Source organism: Lynx canadensis, chromosome D2 (genome assembly GCF_007474595.2).
Source record: "Lynx canadensis isolate LIC74 chromosome D2, mLynCan4.pri.v2, whole genome shotgun sequence".
Classification (NCBI taxonomy): Eukaryota; Metazoa; Chordata; class Mammalia; order Carnivora; family Felidae; genus Lynx; species Lynx canadensis.
Genome location: NC_044313.2, coordinates 69601360 through 69614918, shown reverse-complemented (window position 1 = coordinate 69614918; position 13559 = coordinate 69601360). Strand labels below are relative to the sequence as shown.

Below are 13559 nucleotides of genomic sequence, written 5' to 3'. Positions count from 1 at the left end.
AGCAGTGAAAGTGTGTTATCGATCACCCTGACTTCCTGGAAGGAGCCCCTGCATGAGTCGCTCTGGCGCCTGTCCCCCAGCCCGGCCTGGCTGCCTGAGGCCCCCCCACCCCCACCGCTGGGCCAAGTGATGTCACCCCCCCCCCCCCTCCTCCCCAGCCTGGGCACAGAACGCTCTGGGAACGGCGCCGTCCCCACCCCTCCCATATAAATAGGGCCTCCGCGGCCCTGCCAGGGGAAGAGGCTGCCTCTGTTTGGGGGAACTAAAGGCGGAAGGTAAGCTGGGAGGCCCTCTCCTTACACACCCCTCCCTGTCTCTCTCGGGGCAGCTGAGTCATATGCAGGGGGGAGAAGCCGGTGGGGGGCCTCTGTGGGGAGGTGAAAAGGGCTGCTGAGGGCCAGAAGCCAGGGGTCCCTGCAGCACGGGGACATCACCACGGAAGACTCACACACAGGCTGCCTTTCCCCTCCTGTCACAGCAGACATCCAGACGTGGGGGCTGTCCTCTCCCTCAGCACACCCCAGCTCCCATCAGAGGAGCCGTGCCTCCCCGGCAGAAGGGAAGAGAGTGGCCGGGTCCTCCTGCCGCCCATGAGCGGGGCTGGCGGGCCTCAGGGGCTGGCACAGGAGCGGAGTCATGGTGGCCTAGAGTCCCCTGGGTCCCCTGCCAGCAGAAGGAAGAGCAAACTTGCCGTGTAGGTGGCGGAGCTGGGGGAGGCTGACTCAGTTGGCCCCCCGGGGCCGCGTCCCCACGGGGCTCGGATGAGGAGTGGCCGGCGTCTGACTCCCCGCCCCTCCCTCGAGGCAGCGCCGTCTCTGCGTTCAAGGCTGTGTTCTGTGCACTCATCACGCGGTACCCCCGAGCCTCGGGTGGCTCGGCCGTAAAATGGGACAAATGGCAATGCCTGGCCTTCCCTGCTCCTGAACCAGGGCGTAGGTAAATCGAAAGAGCTCATCTAACGTGAGAGTGCTTTCTAAACTTTAGGATGAACTAGAAAGACAAAGTCTTATTGTTTTGTTCAAGAGGCACTACAGATCGGTGCTGAAGCGTGTGGACTATGGCGTCAGGGAGGGGCGGGGGAGGGGGGGAGGGCCTGGGTTTGAATCCTAGTTCTGTCTCTCCGATAGAACTGCGTGACCTGTGTGGCCTAGAGCAAATCACCGGACCTCCTCTGCAAACCAGCGGTAAGTGCTCCATTTGACAATGATGTACCGAGTACCTACGAGGTCCCAGGCGCATTTCTGGGACCGCGGTGTCTATGCATCAGCGAACAAAACCGAGCGAGGACCCCGCGCTCATGGGGTTTGCTTTCATGTGCAAAGGGACAGAACTGAAAACGGAAAAATAAACAGATTACATGCTGCAGAGGGTTACAGGGTGATCGGCGCTAAGGGAAAAGGAAGTAAAGCAGGATCAGCGAGCCCAGAGTGTCAGGCGTGGCGGGGGACGGTTGCGGTGTGAAACGCGGGGTCAAGGAAGCCCCAGCAGGATGAGACGAGTCTATGGAAAGCCCTAGAACACCGCCCAGCAATGATAAGCATTGTATTAGTGTCGGTTGCCGCTCTCACCATTTCATCAGGCCACGGAACCACGAGGAGGAGTCGGGATACCTGGAGGAGGGGAGGGGAGAGGGAGGCTGAGGGGGAGGGTGGTGGAGGAGGGGAGAATCATAGGCTCCTGCTGCGTGCTGACTTAGGACCAGCCGGGGCAGCAGCAACTGATGCCAGCTGAGAGCAACGACAGTGATCCATGAAATTGCTCCCCCCCCCCCCCCCCGCCCCCACCAGACGGTGCCGAGACGAGACGGTGCAGGAGGGGTGGAGCAGGGAGGGGGCTGTGCTTACCTGCCCGGCCCCAACCCTGGACGGGGTGCCTGTTACTGCAAGATTTCTCCGGCACTCTGCTTTCCGCAAGCTTTCCTGATAACTCAGTGTGGTCCAGCTTTTTTTTTTTTTTTTTTTTTTTAATTTATTTTTTTTGAAGGGGTGGGGAGGGGCAGAGAGAGAGAATCCCAAGCAGATTCCATGTCGTCAGCGTGGAGCCCGACTCGGGGCTGGCTCGATCCTACGAGCCGTGAGATGGTGACCTGAGCCGAGACCGAGAGTCGGACGCTTGACTGACTGAGCCACTGGCAGGCTGACGGCAGAGAGCCCGACGCGGGGCTCGAACTCACGAACCTCGAGATCCTGCCCTGAGCCGATGTCGGACGCTCAACCAACTGAGCCACCCAAGTGCCCCTGTGTGTGCTAGTTTTGTATTCCAAACTGGTTTACCGCCTACCCTGGGGCCAAGGGGCCTCCAAGAGACCGGCGGTCTGGTCCACGTTTGGTTTTCGAGGGGAAAACTTACAGCCAGGGGCACGTGAATCTATGACTTTGCTTAGGGGCCATATCAAAGCCCCACAGACTGGGTCACTTAATAGAGATGTTATCTCACGATTCTGGCGGCTACCCATCTGAGACGAAGGTGTCAGCGGGGCTGGCTTCTTCGGAGCCTCTCTCCTTGGCTTCTAGATAGGTGGCCATCCTCAGTCTGTACAGTGTCTTCCCTCTGGATGTGTCTGTGTCTTAATCTCCTCTCTCTTTTTTTTTAAGTTTATTTATTTATTTTTGATGGCGGCGGGGAGAGTGCACAAGCAGAGGGTGGGGCAGAGAGAGAGAGAGAGAGAGAGAGAGAGTGAGAATCCCAAACAGGCTCCACACTGTCACCATGGAGCCCAATGTGGGGCTCAGACTCACGAACCGTGAGGTCATAACCTGAGACGAGATCAAGAGTCGGTCTTAACCGACTGAGCCACCCAGGCGCCCCTGAATCTCCCCTTCTTAGAAGGACACCAGTCAGATTGGAGTAGGTCCCACCCCGATGACCTCATTTCGCCTAAATTACCTCTTTATGTCTCCAAGTATAGTACATTTTGAGGGACTGGGATTTCAACAAATAGCTTAAAACATTTTTTGCCTTAATATCATGATACGTTATTGCCGAAAGTGGTCCCTTAAACATCAGCTTGAGTGTTTCCATATTAGTCTCTATTAAACATCTAATTATTGATGGAGGCAGAAGATCAGCGATTAACATAACGTAAAATTAATATCAGCCACTCATATATCCTTGGAGAGAAGTGCTTCCAGTATTTTGTGAAAACGCCTGTGACCATTTTTCCTTGATTTCACGGACGATTTCCTATTTCTGTTTAAACTCTCCAGAGGTCTTAATCCCAAGACATCCCCACCGCTATAAAAATTAGACAAAACAACCGGGGCGCCTGGGTGGCTCAGTCGGTCGGGCGTCCGACTTCGGCTCGGGTCACGATCTCGCGGCCCCTTGAGTTCGAGCCCCGCGTCGGGCTCTGCGCTGACAGCTCGGAGCCTGGAGCCTGCTTCGGATTCTGTGTCTCCCTCTCTCTCTCTCTCTCTCTCTGCCCCTCCCCCGTTCATGCTCTGTCTCTCTCTGTCTCAAAAATAAATAGACGTTAAAAGAAAAATTTAGGGGCGCCTGGGTGGCGCAGTCGGTTAAGCGTCCGACTTCAGCCAGGTCACGATCTCGCGGTCCGTGAGTTCGAGCCCCGCGTCAGGCTCTGGGCTGATGGCTCAGAGCCTGGAGCCTGCTTCCGATTCTGTGTCTCCCTCTCTCTCTGCCCCTCCCCCGTTCATGCTCTGTCTCTCTCTGTCCCAAAAATAAATAAACATTGAAAAAAAATTAAAAAAAAAAAAAGAAAAAAAAAAAGAAAAATTTAAACATTAGACACAACAAAACACGAAGCCCACCCCAAAATAAGCCCCGTGAGAGCGCAGCCCAGCCCACAGCGGTGTTTTGCACCTGCGCGGTGTCTTCCCCAGAGCTTTGAAATTTACCACTTCTCTTCGACGTGTGTAGACTTGGATAGATTTCTCCTGGACTGAACGATCGCAGGGAATATTGGAACGGCTAAAAGTCTGGCTAGAGGGCACCTCCACACCGAGTAGAACTGTCACCCTTGACAAGAGGACATTTTTGCAGGGTCCGCGGAAGTGAGCGCCCCCGTCAGCGATGGCTCCTGCTGGTGCGAGCCTGAGGGCCGCCGTCCTCTGCCTCCTGGCCTGGGCCGGCCTCGCCGCTGCCGACCGGGTGTACATACACCCCTTTCACCTCCTCGTCTACAGCGAGAGCAGCTGTGAGCAGCTGGAGAAGTCCAACGCGGAGGCGCCCAAAGAGCCGACCTTCACACCGGTCCCCATTCAGGCCAAGACAACCCCTGTGGACGAGGAGGCCCTCCGAGAGCAGCTCGTGCTGGCCACCGAGGGGCTGGAGGAGGAAGACAGGCTGAGGGCGGCGAAGGTGGGGATCATGCTCAACTTCTTGGGCTTCCACATGTACAGGATGCTGAGTGAGTCGTGGAGCACGGCCAGCGGGGCGGCCATCCTGTCCCCAACGGCTCTCTTTGGCACCCTGGCCTCTTTCTATTTGGGCGCCCTGGACCCCACGGCCAGCAGACTACAGGCGTTCCTGGGCGTCCCCGGGGAGGATCAGGGCTGCACGTCCCGGCTGGACGGCCACAAGGTCCTCTCTGCCCTGCACACCATCCAGGGCCTTCTGGTCGCCCAGGGTGGGGCCAGCGGCCAGCCCAGACTGCTCCTCTCCACGGTGGTGGGCCTGTTCACAGCCCCCGGCCTGCGCCTGAAGGAGCCATTTGTGCGGGGCCTGGCTCCCTTTGCCCCCATCGCCCTCGAGCGCTCTCTGGACTTGTCCACGGACCCAGATCTTGCTGCCGAGAAGATCAACGCGTTCATGCAGGCAGTGACGGGGTGGAAACTGAACAGCCCCCTGTCAGGAGTCGGCCCAGGGAGCACCCTACTTTTCAACACCTATGTCCGCTTCCAAGGTAAGGCAAACCCTGCGGGTGGGGTGGGCTCTACCCCCGGGCCGGTTCCAAAGGGTGACAGTTCCCTGCGTCTGTGGCTGTAATGCCCAACATTTCAGCTCAGCAAGGGCCAGGCCTTGGAGAAGGGCAGGGTGGCGCATGTGAGGGAGCACCCAGGAGTCACTCTCGAGGAGGCAGAACTATCGGCCCACCTACCTGCTGCCCTACTCTGTGCAGCTACTAAAGTAAATCCTTCTACTTTTCTCATTCAATCCCCTGGCCGTGTGGTGGAGAGGTGTTACTGCCCCTAGAGGAAAAAACAACAACGCGGTGGCCTCCTCAAGAAGGCACAGGCACGAGCGGGTGTCCCAGGACCCAAGCCCCCACCTCCTGGCCCTGGGGCCCAGCTCTACGCTCAGGAGGGAGGGGTTCCTGTCTCTTGAGAAGGTCAATGTCCATGCAAACATAGCCCGTTTGTTTGCTTAAATCCCTTTCATGTTGGGAGGGGCCATTACTCCCTCCTCCCCTGCAAAAAAATCCCTACGAAGACAGTTCGCTCATTCAATATATAGTCACGGAAGAGGTTCACATGCAAACTCCCCGAGTGGGGCGTCTCCGAGGGGCCAGGCAGGAAGAACGCACAGGTCCCGACCCCAGGTTGCCTATTCGAGCCTCAGCAGGGCAGCTAGGTCCCACAGGCGAATGCCCAGGCTACAGAGCTGCAGATAAAAGTGCCCGAGGAAGGTATCTGGGGGGGCTGAGCACCCAGAGGAGGGAGGGTCACTGGGCAAGAGGACAGAGGCCTGGGGGCGGCTCGGGGAGCGGGGCTGCAGTGGAGAAGAACAAACATGTGAGCAAAGTCTAGCGAGTTCGGGGCCAGGAACCAGGGCAAGGGCGGCTCTGTTTGGCCAGAGCTGGGAGTGAGCGAGCGTGGCTGGTGCAAGGCGGGGCCGGAAAGACGGGCCGGGTTCCGACTTGGAATCTGACGTTGGGAAGGCTGGCGGGTGTTGGAGCGGGCAAAGCGTTCTGTTCAGAGGTCGCCCAGGCGGCCTGTGCCATGTGCACTGAAGGCAGGGTGGGTGGGTGGGTGGGGGACTCCCGGGAAGGCTGCTCAACGGGGCAGGCAAACCCTCCCGGGAGCACACGCTAAGGTAGTGACTCCACAAACTGAGGGGCCGGGGAGGGTGCGTTTGCGAGCCAAGCGAGCAAGCAGCCAAACCGGAGCCAGAGAGAGAGAGAGAGAGAGAGAGAGAGAGAGAGAGGTTTAACAGAGCATGGCTACTTTGTTACTCTGAAAACATTCTGGAAGCCTGTAAACCGCAAGGGGGAAGGACCTCCAGCCTGTTCTGGGTGCAGGAGGAAGACGGCAGACCCTGGAATGCTCAGGTCCCAGTGCTCACAGGTCGTGGGAACAGAGTCCAGCACTGGGGCCATCCAGCTGAGCGGGGGGCCGGGGGGGGGGCGCCACCCCCCACGGAGGACAGAGGGGACTCGCGGGCTCAGCTCGCCATTCCTAAGAGGAGCCCCAGGAGGAGAGCTCACTGAGGAAGTCGTGCCCCCAAAAGGCAAAGCTAGAGAGCCGCAGGTGCCAGAAACGGGGACTCGTTCTGGAAAAGCCCCCGTGCACGCGTTCACATGATGGGGCTGGACAAGAGGGGAGCGAGGAAAGCCACGAAGAGAAAAGCAGAACCGCGCTCAGGACTCCGACGCCCTGGATGGTCACCCAGCCCCACCACATCCCCGCTTCTGATTCTCCCTCCCTGACCTTTCTGTGCCTCAGTTTCCATCCAACAGAGACGCACCTGTCCGCCGCGGCGCGTCCACTTACGTCTTGGGAGCTCTGTGTTCCCCTTTGGCGATGATGTTCTATTACCGTGCGTGACCTGAGCGGAGGTCAGGTGCACGTTCCCAACTGGCGAGCACTTGGGGGCTGGGAGCCCGCGAGCTCCAGGGTGCGCCCTTTGCCCAGGCCCTGCTGTCATCCCAAGCTGGGTGCTGGCCCTGACAGGTTCCACGACGCCAGCTGACTTAACCTTGAGGGATTTACTTAACCTCTGGACGAGGACGGTGTGCTGTGCTTTTCAGATGAGCAGACGGGACCGGGCAGCCGCCTCCGGTGCAGAGTCTCACGTCTTTCTGTCTTGGTGGGAAAAGAGTCAGTCCTTTCTTCCCCTGAACTAACGAGTCCCCTGCCAGGCCTGGGGGAGCCTGGGAGGAAGGACATCACGGCTTGTCGCTCCTGTCTCCCCAAGGCCCGACTACAAAGGGGGAGGGAGAGGCTGGGTCTGGCGGTCCCTTCTTGCCAGACCCAGGCCCTGGGAAGGCACCCTTGTCCTTTCAGCCCCCACCCCTCCACTTTGGAGACCTCTGTTCCCAGAAAAGGGAGCCGTGGCTTTTGAGGCTGCCTTTACTCAGACCCCCAGCTGCTCTGTGACAGACTCACCCTTACCCTCCCCTCATTCCCCCAGAAACAACCCCGACGTGGGCCACTCACGGTGACCGAGGAGACTGCAGGGGGGAGGGGCTGTGCCAGGGGCTCCGGTCACAGGGAGGCCCCCAGGGACAGGGCCTTCGGCAGGCGTCCGTCCTGTCTCCCAGGACAGCTGAGCCGGGTGGCAGCTCGGTTCCGCCACCACGTGCACAGCCCTGCGGGAGCGAGGGCACCAGAGAGGGTTCACCGCTCGCCGGCGAGGCCCGGTGCCGGCTTGCACGGAACGCCTCTGCTCAGAGCCACTGGTCACGCCGGGTCGTAGGGGTGTCCCTGGCAGCACAGGGGCCCGAGACGGGTAGCCTTCGTGACAGGAGGTGTGTGCTCAGCTCCGCGTCCTAGGACTTGAGAAAGGGAGTCTCTGTCACGGCCGGCCCTGCTCGCGGGCTGGAGAGCGAGCGTGCACTGGGGGCGTGTCGGGCCGTGACCCTATTCTGGATGACGCGGTGATGGTGGATACAGGTCACTGCACGTCTGTCCAGACCCGGAGAATGCACGGCCCTGATGTCAACCACGGGTTCTGGGTCATGACGATGTGTCCGTGTCGCTTCATCAGCGTCAATGGATGTCCCGCCCTGGTGGGGGTGTCGGTGGGGCGGGAGGCTGTGCCTGTCAGGGGAGTGGGGGGGTGAAGAACACGGGAAATCTCTATACCTTCCTCTAGCTTTTGCTGTGAACCCAACAATTGAATTTGTCTTAAAAAAAAGAAAAAGAAAAAGAAAGTGAGCATGGCAGCCCACAGGCTTTGGGCCAGGGCAGATCTGGGGTGAGTTAGTCACTCAGTCGTGGTGGAAGGTGCCTCCATTCTCCGCCTTCCTTTGTGGGCCTTAAGGCGACAGGTCTAAAGTCCCAGGGTGGCACCTGGCGGGTGCAACGTCTTCACCGCTGGCGGCTGGCGTCACCGCAGTGATCTTGCAGGAGGAGGACTTGAACGGGCCCCTGGGGCCGTGGGGCTGGTGATGCGCTGGGCGGGGAGAATGCCCCCCTGCCCGGGCCGCGCCTTGCCTCCGGGATCTGCCCTTCAGGCCTCGCCCCCCCCCACCCCTGCTCAGCGGCGCCCCACCCCGAGCCCACCCACCTGCCCCTGCCCCAGCTGACCCTTCCCCTCTTGTCTCCCATCCGGGTCCGCAGGAAAGCTGAAGGGGTTCTCCCTGCTGGAGGGGCTCCAGGAGTTCTGGGTGGACAACACCACGGCAGTGCCCGTCCCCATGCTCTCGGGCACGGGCACCTTCCAGCACTGGAGCGACGCCCAGAACAACATCTCCATGACCCGCGTGCCCCTGGGCAGGAGCGCCTGCCTGCTGTTGGTGCAGCCGCAATGCATGTCGGGCCTGCAGCAGGTGGAAACCCTCAGCTTCCAGCACAACTTCTTGACGTGGCTGAAGAATCTCTCTCCCCGGTAAGGCTCCCGGGAAACCGCCGGCACCTCTGGGGCTGCTCCCCCTGGAAGCGGGGGGGGGGGGGGGGGGGGGGGGGGGGGGGGTGTGGGGTGAGCAGGGGCGGGCCGGGCGGCCCCTGCTGTTGTGGGCTGGAGGGCCTGGGCATCCCCCCATCACCCCTCCAGCCATCCACTGACGTGGCTCTCGGTTTACCGGCTTCTTCCGGGAGCACGAGCGGGGAGCACGCCTTCCTCGGCTTGTGCTCACCCGCTGGTTTTGGATGCCCGCGTTTCAATCTGCCCCTTTTGACGCCACCCCCTCCCCCAGCCCCGTCCCCCCCCAACACACACAATCTGCTGCAGACCAAGAGCTTTTGGGGGGCCGACTTCCCAGAAGGGTTCGTACCCTTCCGAGAGACCCGGGGGAGGGGCTTTCTCGCGAAGCTGACCTTGACCCCACAGGCCCCCTGGTTTGCTCCACTCCTGCGGTGGGGAAGAAAGCAATTCTCCGCTGGGGGGCGCTACACTTGACCTACCACCCAGGTGCAGGGCAGTGGGGTTCGGAAATCTGCCCCGAGACAGGCACTCGGGGAGGGGGGGGGGGCCAGTGGCCTCCTGAGGTCAGCTCTCCTTTCTAGATCATTTTTGGTTGTGGTGGTTGGTAAACGCCTAACATTTACCACGTGACCCATCTTTTAGGTACACGGCTCAGGGGCACCGAGCACATCCACGCTGTTGCGTGGCCCTTACCGCCACCCATCCCCAGGATCTTTCCCTCTTCCCAGACTGGAACTCTGACCCCATTAAACACTAACTCTCCATTCCCCCTCCCCCCGCCCCTGGCCGCCACCTTTCTACTTCCGGTCTCTGAATGTGTCTATCCTAGGACCTCAGAGGAGTGAAGGCATACGGTATTTGTCCTTTTGTGACTGGCTTATTTCCCTTAGCATCTTGTCTCCAGGGTTCACCCACGTTGCGGCCTGCGTCAGAATTTCCTTCCTCCTTGAGGCTAACATTCCATTATACGGATGGACCGTGCTTTGTGTATCTTTTCATCCATCAGTGGACACTTGGGCCGCTTCCACCTTTTGGCTATCGTGAATAATGCTACTAGGGACATGGGTCCACTGTCACCTCTTGTGAGGGTTTGGTACGTCACTGGAAACATCCATGGGCTCTCAGGGATGCCAAAGGAAGGTCAACTGAGCTGATGTTAAGGAACGTGCCCACCACTGAGAGTGACAGGACATCCCTCCTATCTCTCTCTCCCCACCCCCCACCCCCCCACGGTGGGGGGTTTCTATGTCAAGAACACCACTGAAAGGTAGCTAGTAAGACAGGATGCATCATTTCAGAGAATAGCATTTTAAAGTTCTCCAGGTGATACACCTTCAGTGCAGCCAACCTAAACCCAGAATGGAAGCATAGACTGTCCACAAACACCCAGAGAGCACCGCTGTTAAATGTATGCCCTTCTCACCGTACTCCCAAGGACACGGAAGTTTCTTGTTACGTTTGCTGCTGACAAACTTTCCCCAAGATGGCCTAGCCGGGTGAGGGGGGCCCAGGGCCTCACGGTGGGGGCCACCGGGACCTCCCTAAGTGTGTGTCACCCTCCCAGGGCCATCCGCCTGACCATGCCCCAGCTGACACTGCAAGGCTCCTATGACCTTCAGGACCTGCTGGCCCAGGCCAGGCTGCCCACCCTGCTGGGCGCGGAGGCGAACCTGGGCAAAATCAGCGACGACCAGCTCAGAGTCGGAAAGGTACCGTGCGGGAGGTGTCTGTCTGTGTCGGAGCGGATTCCGTGGGTTCGCAGGGTGGGAGGCGTGGACAGGAGGGACACAGGGGGAGCTCCCGGGAGGCGGGCGGGGTAGGAGAGGAGAGCACGGCCAGGTAAGTGTGCACCCAGGGTGGGAGAGAAGTGACCAGAGCCTTCTAGGGCTTTCTGGGGACAGGTGGAGAGCAGCGAACCCTTCCCCACCATGTGTTCTATGGCTCTGCCCAGCCTGGCCTAGCCTCAGGGTCCCTCCCAGATCCTACAGCAGGGCCAGGACTTGGGCGACGACAGTGAGTGCCCCTAGGCCCAGTGCCAGCCCTGCCAGAGGGCCGCCTGCTTCAGGGAAACGCTCAGCGGTAGGCAGACTGTGGCTCTGCTGTCTGGAATGACGCACCTCTGCAGCGGGGCCGCCTGGACGCTCTGCTGGGGAGAAGAAGGGCTGCAGTTCTGGCCTTGGAGACCACTGTTTGGGGGGCACGAGCCCCTGTGCTACGTGAGTGGGATGAACCGAGCACAGGGGCCCGCAGCCGAGGGTCCGGGGTTTTGCCCTGGATGGCAACAGCAAGGTGGGAAGTGGAGGGACTCTGGGGAGGAGCTGTCAGGTGGGTTGGGCCGAGTGGGGGTCGTCTACACCGAGGGGCGGGGCGTGCACGGTCTGGAGAAATGCCCTCCAGCGACAGCACTACACAGCTGGGCCCGAGGGCCTTCGGGAGCCGTCCCAACACCTGCTGCCTTGCAGGTGCTGAACAGCGTTCTTTTCGAACTAAAAGCAGACGAGGGAGAACAGCCCACGGAGTCCGCCCAGCAGCCTGACGGGCCCGAGGCCTTGGAGGTGACCCTCAACAGCCCGTTCCTGTTCGCCATTTATGAGCAAGACTCCACCGCCCTCCACTTCCTGGGCCGCGTGGCCAACCCGCTGAGCGCGGCGTGAGGCCTGGGCCGCCACGGAGCCGCGGCTGTCACCGTGAGCAACAGGCACACAGTAACGCCGATTTGTCACCCGTCTTCCACTTTTCCTTCCAGTGAGTCAGTGCGGAACGGGAAGGAAGCTGTTTCTCCCTGGTAAACGTGGCACTGTGTATCATGAGCAGCGGAACCTTTGGGAAGAAGGCCTCCCGGGTTCTTAGGTTTATCTTGGGCCACGTGAAGGGGGGGGGGGGCGGTGCCAAGAACCAGAGTTTATTAGCACAGGACGACTGTTCAGGAAAAAGTGCAAACAGACTTAAAACCGGTTCGTGAAACCAAAAACTGCTTTCCTTTTTATCAGAGAACAGAAATCGGGCTTTAAAATTATAGTTTTCACGGCCCTGGGTTTACACTCGGTTACGGAATACGAACGCACGACCTGCATACGGTCTCCACGATGCCTTAGTTTTTTGTTGGTTTCTTGGTTGTCTTCCCCAGGATGCTGTGATCTTGGAAAAACACAAGCGTCTGAATTTGTACTAGAATGTTAATACCACGGCTGGTCATCCCTTGTGTTCTTAATAAACATCTTGTAACAATACGCAAAAGAGGAAAATTCTTTTCACTCTGCAGCAAAACAAATACATGCCATTTAGCTTAACAGACCATACAAATGCTAAGTGAGTTCAAGGGCTTTGAGCCATATTTTGGATGGAACTTCCCTGGAAGGTGCGGGCCGGTACTTGGCCGTCATTTGGAGAGGTTTTAGATGATGCTTTATTCTGGACGCCTCCATCCCTAAATGGCAGATGGGCATGGGGGTGGGGGGGGTAGGCCCCATGCCGCGACACGCAGCTGCGAAGGAACGGGGCAGGTGGGCACCTCTTCCCTTCTGGGGACACAGGGTCGGATCGCTGCTCCCATCGCCCAGGGACTGGAAGACAGAGAAACGAATCCTTCCGTCTGCTGAGTGTCTCTGAGCGGGTTAGACGCCCGCGTTCCTAAGCTCGGGCGGGGACTGGGGAGGAGTTGGGCACCCGGAGGCCCACGCTGTTGCTGGTAACAGTGAAGAGGCTTCCTGATGTGCACAAAGCCTCGTCTCCTCCTCCCTCCCACAGCTGCTGAAGTAACCAGGCAGGCTCCGTAATACGGTAACCACCGACGACGGCTGCTGGACAGTCACCGGGGGGGGGGGGGGGGTAAGAGTGGGCATGACGATTTCAAAGGCGACCCAGTTCTTGCCGGTATGCGCGTTCAGAGGCGTAAGCAGAAGCATCCCGTGTTCTGCTTGAGCGGTGACTGCGCTGCCCACTGGTGCCCAGGCCCCGCCCACCCCCCTTCCTGGGCTTCGTAGCCACAGCCCAGGGCACCGTAGCCACAGTCCAGGGCGCTGGGGCCAACTGAGCACGTGCTATGAGAGGCAGGCCTGCTCCTCTGAGGCTCGGACCGCCACAGAACAGGAACGACGCCCTCCACGCCCCAGTGTCCCCCTCACGTTCCCAAGCGCCCTGCCAGACTGGAACGCAGCTCCCTGCTCTGATGTCAAGGTCAAGGGGACAGCTGGTCCCCCCCAGCCCCCCTGCCCTTCTGCGGCGGTGGCAGGCACATGAGAGGCAGCATTGGTGGGTGCTCGGGAACGTGGGTGCCAGAGATGGGCGGGCTGAGCAGGAAGCCCAGATCCAACACGTGCTGGGACCCGGAGCAGGGGACATCGCCCCTCTGGGCCGCGCTGCCCTTCTGTGTAAAGTGGGAAATACCCGAACGAATAAAAGAGTAACAGCAACCATGTCAACGGCAGTCAGTCCACAGTGAAGTCAGGACCTCTACCCTGTCTGAAGTCCTGTTCCATAAACGTACAGCAGGCAAAGCGTCCTCCCCTGGAGCCTCCGGAGGGAGCACTGCCTGGCCAACACCTTGATTTTGGCCAGTGACAACCATCGTTGACTTCTGGCCTTAGAGCGGTCAGGGAATAAACTTGTGGCAATGTGCTATGGCGGCCAAAGGCAACACTCAGGCACGTCTCCTATCCGGCACCGCTGGGGGACCCTCAAGGCTCTCTCCCCACATTCCAACCTCTTCAAGAGCTGATGGTCCCCCCCCATCCATTAAAGAGGATCACTGGCCATACAGGGACCAGCTGGCACCTGGGGGGCGGAGGAGGTGAAAT

General features: G+C 59.7%; 1 protein-coding gene across 2 annotated transcripts; it reads left to right on the top strand.

Moving 5' to 3' along the window:
• The first annotated feature begins 201 nt into the window (after positions 1-201).
• On the top strand, positions 202-11995 carry AGT (angiotensinogen). 2 transcript variants are annotated; one of them, XM_030334316.1, is made up of 6 exons: positions 203-275; positions 1128-1184; positions 4000-4861; positions 8460-8727; positions 10328-10472; positions 11226-11995. In XM_030334316.1, exons 3-6 carry the CDS (start codon positions 4030-4032, stop codon positions 11415-11417), a joined length of 1437 nt encoding a protein of 478 aa, XP_030190176.1. In that variant the 5' UTR covers positions 203-275; positions 1128-1184; positions 4000-4029; the 3' UTR covers positions 11418-11995. The 2 variants fall into 2 exon arrangements, with proteins under 2 accessions (XP_030190177.1, XP_030190176.1); XM_030334317.1 differs by lacking the exons at positions 10328-10472; positions 11226-11995 and adding an exon at positions 9406-9527 and having other exon boundaries at positions 202-275.
• The last annotated feature ends 1564 nt before the right edge of the window (positions 11996-13559 follow it).